Source organism: Myodes glareolus, chromosome 18 (genome assembly GCF_982192425.1).
Source record: "Myodes glareolus chromosome 18, mMyoGla1.1, whole genome shotgun sequence".
Lineage (NCBI taxonomy): Eukaryota > Metazoa > Chordata > Mammalia > Rodentia > Cricetidae > Myodes > Myodes glareolus.
Window position 1 is genome coordinate 71,830,793 of NC_142043.1, and position 7,402 is coordinate 71,838,194.

Below are 7,402 nucleotides of genomic sequence, written 5' to 3' on the forward strand. Positions count from 1 at the left end.
TCTGGTGGAAAGCCAAGAATCTCTGTATTTATAACCAAGTGGGCACAGAGGCAGCTGTTACTCAGATCATGGAGCTGCAAGGATGTAGACAGGAGCTCCCAGGCTGGGCATCAGCCTCGCTTATGGCATGTTACATAAAATTTCCCGCTGCCAGGTATGGTGGTTCATATATGTAATTCTAACACAGCAAGAAAGGGAAAGAGGATTGCAAGTATTTCAAAGCTCTTATGGATTTTTATTTATTCCTTTTTTATTGTGTGACAAAATAGCCACAGAGCAAATTAAAGGATGAAAAGTTTATTCTGATTCATGATTTTAGAGGGCACAGTAGATCTCAGCATAAGGCACGATGCAGTATGTGGCAGCAGGAATATGGGGCTGGGATTTTGCAAACTTCAGTAGATCAGGAAGTAGAGTGTAGGGATCTTCCCATCTGGTTTTCTCCTGTTCTTCCTCTTATCCATGGGCCCCAGGGTGTGTCTTCAAACCTCAATTAATCTCTGGAAACACTCATACAGATGTGATCAGAATTGGATCTCCTAGGAGATTTTAAATCCAGCCAAACTGACACTGAAGATTAGCCATCACAGCTACTTAGTGAGTTCTAGGCCAGCATGGGACACAGTGTGAGATGCTGTTAACAGAGAAACAGAAAAAGGAAGAGTGAGTCTTGGGATACATACTGAGCAATGTAAATGAGGGATCTGGAATGACTCTGAGTATTTTGGAACAAGATTTATGGCCAGTGTTGTTGGTCGTGAGAACCATGATGGAAAAGGGTTTTATGTGGGCATTCCATTTGGGGGAGGGGTTGAGAGAGACAAGGGAGAATATACAGGATCATTTCTGAATTTTCATGTTGACTGATACATATTGTTTTCTCTCCCATGAGGTGTACGCAGCCTCAGAGAGGAAATACCGGAAGCAATTACATAGTGAGAGGACTGGCTGCTCTCTGAAAATTCCCTAGACTGATTTCTTACTTTTAGATATAAAGAATAGAATCCAAATTCTTATGCTTTAAAAACCAAGGAATTTAATATGTGATATTGGAGGGTTGGTGATTATTTTATTTTGGAAAAAGCCAATGAACCAAATTCAAGGCTTCACAGCTGGGAACAGAACTGACAAGTCCATCAACATCAGGTCCCACAGGGATCCTCTGAGCACAGGAATCACTGAGGCCCTGGAGCTGGTCTCTGTGGACAGCTCTCCTGCTACTCTGGGAACTGGATGTGCAGTGTTACCCCAGCCCAGTTCATTCCTGCAGTTCCAGCTTTTCCTTCTCACCATCTACTCATTCAGCTGGGGGAGCTGAGGAGGACTCTTGTGGTGCCCAGCTGCAGGAATGCTTGGGAAAGGGGGAGTGACTGAGGGACTTTGGTGTGTAACCTTTCTGTATGCTTACTAGGTGTTTCCCTGATGTGTAAATAGAACTCAAGAGCTGGGAGAAGATGTCAAAAAGTAGAAAAACAATGATGAAAGTAGATTCCTGGAAAAGTTACTTGAGTGACTACATCAGGAAAATGAAAAGACTGATAGATCCAGGATAATGATGTTCTAGTGTCTTCATAGCCCTGCATTTAAAAAGTGGTAGCACAACTGGGCATAGTGGCACACAATTTAATCCTAGCACTTGGGAGGCAGAAACAGGTGGATTCTCGAATTTGAGGCCACCTTGGCCTACATAGTAGGTTCCAGGACAGCCAGGGCTATGTAAAGATACCTTGTCTTCAAAACAAGCAAGCAAACAAGCAAACAAACAAAATCTTCCAGTACACTGAGTCCTAGGTTAGATAAGCAGTCACATATGGGTGTATCTCACAGCAACAAGACAGGAGATGAGCACATTTCCATCCCTGGCTTCATCTCTACAGAAAACCCTCAGACACCAATCCCCTCCCTACCTGTGCTTTTCTTCCTCAGCATCACAGTGGCAGCCACAGCTACAGTGACCACAACTCCAAGGAGAACCACACCAACTACAACTCCAGTTGTGGACTGAGAAGATGGGTCTAGGAAGAGAGGGTAGGAAGGAGAGGACCATTTACCACCCCCATCTCAGCATTGATTCTACTAAGGGTCTCCAGAAGGTCACCTGTTTTCCTTGACATTAGGTTGTGTGCTCACACCCCTCCTCACCCCATCTCAGGGTCAGAGGCTCAGGCAGCCCCTCATGGTGCACATGGCATGTGTATCTGTGCTCGTCCCCAGTAGTTGCCACCACAGCTGCCCACTTCTGGAAGGTTCCATCCCCTGCAGGCCTGGTGTCCACCAACTCCATGTCCTGGGTCTGGTCGTCCCCATCCCTCTGCCAGGTCAGGGTGATGTCAGCTGGGTAGAATTCAAGAGCCCAGCACCTCAAGATGACATCACCTCCAGGTCTAGGGTGACGGGTTACATGTGCCTTTGGAGGGTCTGAGAAGAAGAGTTGGAAAATTCAACATTTTATATTTTTTTTCTGGGAACTTAAGCAGTATTTGTGTGTCTATCTTGGCAATGTACAGAAGAATCAAGATGTGGAGGGGGAGGGGGTGATCTGGGGCAGTGCAAACCCCACACAAATTGTCTTATACTCAGGCACTAGTATAATCTATTCCTTGGAAAAGGAATATTCCCAGGTTTCCTACCATGAAAAGAGGAATTCTGGTCCTGACTTATAGAGTCTTACTTGAGTGAGACCTCCAAAGATATTGCATATGGGCAGAGAACTCAGTCTCTAGAAGACCATGTTTCACAAAGGGCTGCAGACTGAACCGGGCTGCTGTTGGCTATTTCAGGTATCTTCTTTCTTATCACTGAGAGACCCTAAATTGTCCTGAGAGAAAGGTGAGTCCTGGGAGATTTACTCTCTGGTGTTGGGTAGGGAAAACCAGGAGCACTCCTTCCCCTCGGGATACAAGAGAGAGCTACAGTGTTTCAGCTGGTACCCTTTTCTTCCCTCCTTGGGAGGCATGCGCCCTACTCTGTGTGCAGATGGAGGAATTGTTTCTCAATCCCTCTTACCTGAGCGCTGCAGAATCTCCTTCCCTATCTCCAGGTGCCTGAGTAGCCAAGCAATGCACTGGCCCTCAACGAAGTTTCTCCTGAACTCTGCTGCACGATTTGCCCCCCACTGTTGCAGGTGGATCTGAGCCTGAGCGTCCGCCACAGTCCAAGTTCTCATGTCCTCGTTCAGGCTGATGTAATCACGGCCATCAAAGGCATGTCTATAGTGCCCACGGAGGAAGAGTCGGTCTGGACCCACGTCGCAACCAATGAAACACTGGAAGGTATGAGAACCTGCCGCCACCCCCCAAAGTCAGCCCTGTCTACAAGGCTCAGCCCACCCACAGAATTTCCACCTAAAGTGAACCGGAAACCAGGTCTCAGTTCGGTGCTCTCCCGGGCCCAGGGTCTCTGTGGGCCCCCGCAGCCTTGGACCAAACTTAGGACCTGAGATCTGGGACAACTTGGGCCAGTCGGTGAAGACATACAGGGGTCACTCACCGTCATCGCTCTGGTTATAGATCTGGACTGTAAATCGCAGACTTTCTTGAGCCGAGCGTGATAAAACCTCCATATGCCTTCCCTCCTGTTCCCAATAATCCCGCCCCATCTGCTTCGCCCATGGCACTCGCGGCTCCATCTTAGTAGCCAATTCACTGTCGAAGAGCAGGATTTGCGTGTCGTCCACATAGCCAGCGACGAAGACTTGGAGATCTCGGAGACCCGTTCGAGACGCGGTCGCGGTTACTAAATAACTCAGCGAGTGTGAACCTGGGGACGGCGCGCAGTGAGACTAAGACCCTCCTCCTGGTACCCTAGGCAGGTACACGGGCCAAGAAGGGATCAGGGCGCAGGGCTGGAACACTGATGAAGAAGGGCGGGAGGGTCAGGGTGGGTGCTGGAAAAAGGTTTTTGGGATGCTGCCCTGGCCGGGAGCCCTGGCTCCTCCAGGCAGTGGCCCTTTCCTTCCTGACCCACACTCACCAGCCCCAGTCTGGATCTCGGTCTGGGTCAGACCCAGGAGTACTGAGAGCAGCAGGAGGGTGGGACTCAGAGCTGCAGACCCCATACTTGGTGTCTAGAAAACCTGGAGGGATTGAGACTTTGTTCCTCTCTGTGGGGTTTATAGCGTCGCGCATTGTGAGGGAGGTACCACAGAGAAGGTGAGTGGCTTTCTCCAGAATCCTGCGGTGTGAGTGAGAACATGTGTCCAGATCGAAGGACAGGACAGCTGACAGGGGTTGAAGGCTACAGAAAGGAATTCAGAGGCTGTGAGGGAATTCCAAACCTAAGACTTCCCCCCTCAAACACCTTGAAGGCAAAACCTCAGACCAGGGACTTATGGAAACCTCTTCCTCATGTAATTGGTGCTCTTTGTCACATCTACTCTCTCTGAGTCCTGATCAAGAGGAATGTCAAGATTCTGAATGTTTTGGTTTCAGGATCTCTTCTTTGTGCTTGTACATTATTAAGTACCTCAGAGTTTTGTGTAGGTTAAATCCAACGATATTTACTGTGTTAAAAGCTGCTCATGGTATCCGGCATCTTTAATTACAGCACTTAAGAGGCTGTGCTGAGGTAAGAGGTTTGATATATGTTTAAGCTACATGACACTGACATTTAAGAAAAGATTTTTTATGTATGTATGGGAGTGCGCATGCACGCGTATGCACGTGTGAATTTGTGTAAATATATGCCATGTGGCATGCCATGTGTGTGAGTCAGATTTCCTAGAACTGGAATTGCAGGTGTTTGTGAGCTGGGTGCAAGAAACTGAACTGGGGTCATCATAATGAATTTTGCCTTTTGCCTTGACTTGTACAACTTTCCATGAGATTCATACAGTGATTCCTACTGTATTCTTCTTTCTTGCATTTTTCTGAAATGCCCTTACTGATCTGTTTGTGCCGAGCCTTGTGTTATTTCCGTGTGCCAAATGGGTCTTGTGTTGTCAGCTTCTAATTGGAGACTGCCTTCCCACTCTGTGTAAGTTTCTGTGAACAGTGCAGTTTTGCACATTTGCATGGAAAATAATGTGAAGTAATAAAACAATTGAAAAGCAAAACAAATAAACAGCAACAACAGAAACAGTGTAAGCAAAGCATGATGGGGCATGCCTTGATCCCAGTACTCTGAAGGCTGAGACAGGCAGATTACCATGAATTTGAGTACATAGTGAGCTCCAGGACAGCCAGTATATGTGTGTGTGTGTGTGTGTGTGTGTGTGTGTGTGTGTGTGTGTGTGAGAGAGAGAGAGAGAGAGAGAGAGAGAGAGAGAGAACACCTTCCTCAAAAATATGAGGCAAAGAGACAAAAAATATCAGCATGCCAGAGTTCCTAGTTCCTGGACTCTGTCACTTCCCCTATCTCAAATTTCTCTACAAGTTTCACACAGAAGTTGGTAGCTGAGAAAAGGAAACTCAGACAAATAATCAATGGCAATAAATCTTCAAGCAGAGAAAAGAGTAAGTTACAATGTGACTAAGTAATCAGAAAACAATAAATCTAAGCACATTTCATCGAAATCCCATTAAACTAACTACTCCTAAAATAATTGAGTTACAAATGGTTTAACCTCATTTGTCTATTGAATATATATCTGTGTTTTAGGAAATACAGACCAAATCTCAGTATGATGACAGAGACTTGAAATCCCAGCACTTGAAAGGTGAGGCCAGTCTGACTGGTGTGTGTGTGTGTGTGTGTGTGTGTGTGTGTGTGTGTGTTGGACATTGCAAGGAGGGGGATCAATGATTAACCCACCAAGAGAAAAACACAAGGAAAGTGTTTCAAAGTTTTATCTTTCTGGGCAGTGGAGGCACAGACCATTAATACCAGCACTCAGGAGGCAGAAGCAGGCGGATCTATGAGTTCAAGGCCACCTTGGTCTAAAGAATGAGTTCCAGGACAGCTGGTCTAAAGAGCAGTTACAGAACAGACATGGCTACACAGAGAAACCCTGTCTTGAATAATAAATATAATAATAATAATAATAATAATAATAATAATAATAATAATGCAATAGCCTTATCTTTAGGAGGATTTTACAAAGAACACTATGAGAAGGGAAGTAGATGGAACCTGATCCATGACCTTGGGAAATGTCTGTCTACTTCATGGTGCTGTCTGCCTCTGGGGCTTGAGAAGTGGCCTGGCAATCTAAGGTCACTTGTAGGGCTGGCCCTCCAGTTGTCCTAATCTCCTTTGCTTTGATCCATATGAATCCAGGAGGATACTCTTCTTTCATTTGATGGGTGGTTTAGTGGTACTACATAAACTTCTTTCTGAGATAGGAACTCTGGGGGGAAAACCAATTTTTTTAGCCTCTCAACTATGAGGAGCACATATATCCTGTTTAATAGAAGATATACGGAAGACAAAATGTTAAAGGTCACAGGAAGTCCATTTGTCCAGACTTCTGCAGCATTTATCCTTTTCAGACTGTGGAACAAGGATAGTATTAGTCAGAGATAAATACAGGCTTATGAATTGGGTACAAAAACAATGGGGGCATTTGAGGATGCGTGTTTAGTATTTGCCAATGCATATATTCTTTTCCGGGGGGAGTTTCAAGGTAGAGTTTCTCTGAGTAGCCCTAGCTATCCTGGATCTCTGCAGACCAGCCTAAACTCAAACTCAGAGATTCTTCTGCCTCTACCTCTGGAGAGCTAGGATTAAAGGCCTGTGCCACCATCACCCAGCAGTTTTAGTTTCTTGGCTGTAGCAATCTTAGTGGGAAGGTGAACAACCTGTAAGAGAGCAGTCATGATGACATCAGCTGGTACATGGAGTACCAGCTGAAGGCAAGACTATGTAGGTACCAGATTATGCAAACTTCTTGGCAAACTTCATACTCATTATTGGAAGTAAATCTAATAGTGTTCGCATTTTCTTTTGCCAAAATAAAAGTTCTAGAAAGAGCAATATTCTTAATAGCCTTAATAGTCAGAGCATTCAGCAGGTCGAATCACTGGGAGAGGAAAGGAAAGAGTTAACTTCCAAAATGCTTGTGGCCAAGGATATCAGCTTTACCAAGCTAAAGCTGTTTGATTAACTCTAAAGCAAGCTTCTCTGACAGGCTGACTGCGTCTGCTGTGCTAGCCAAGCCACTTATGCTAATTGGAAATTAAAAGATGATCCTCCCCCACTTTATCCCAGCACTCAGGACCTATTTCTTCAGCTAAATCTCTCTCTCTCTCTCTCTCTCTCTCTCTCTCTCTCTCTCTCTCTCTTTCTCTCATCTCCCTGTCTCTTAGTAAATGTAGCCAAGGAACTCCCTGTTTTGTTTACAAAAGTCGTGAGCATTTCAGAAGTTCCCATTAACTCTATCGGGCCCCCGTCATAAAAAAAGGGGACACGGTTCTTCTGTAATTTGGGAAATTCCAACAGGTCTTTCAATCCATTTGGAGACGTC

The 7,402-nt window shown here is 45.6% G+C and overlaps 1 protein-coding gene across 1 annotated transcript; it reads right to left on the minus strand.

The window, feature by feature from the left end:
* Positions 1-214: 214 nt before the first annotated feature.
* Positions 215-4,057, minus strand: LOC148119275 (patr class I histocompatibility antigen, A-2 alpha chain-like). Its single transcript, XM_087897815.1, has 6 exons — positions 3,973-4,057; positions 3,490-3,759; positions 3,007-3,282; positions 2,143-2,418; positions 1,908-2,015; positions 215-634 (listed from the first exon to the last, which is right to left on the minus strand). The coding sequence occupies exons 1-6, from the start codon at positions 4,055-4,057 to the stop codon at positions 591-593; spliced, it is 1,059 nt and encodes a 352-aa protein (XP_087753941.1). The 3' UTR covers positions 215-590.
* Between the last annotated feature and the right edge of the window lie 3,345 nt (positions 4,058-7,402).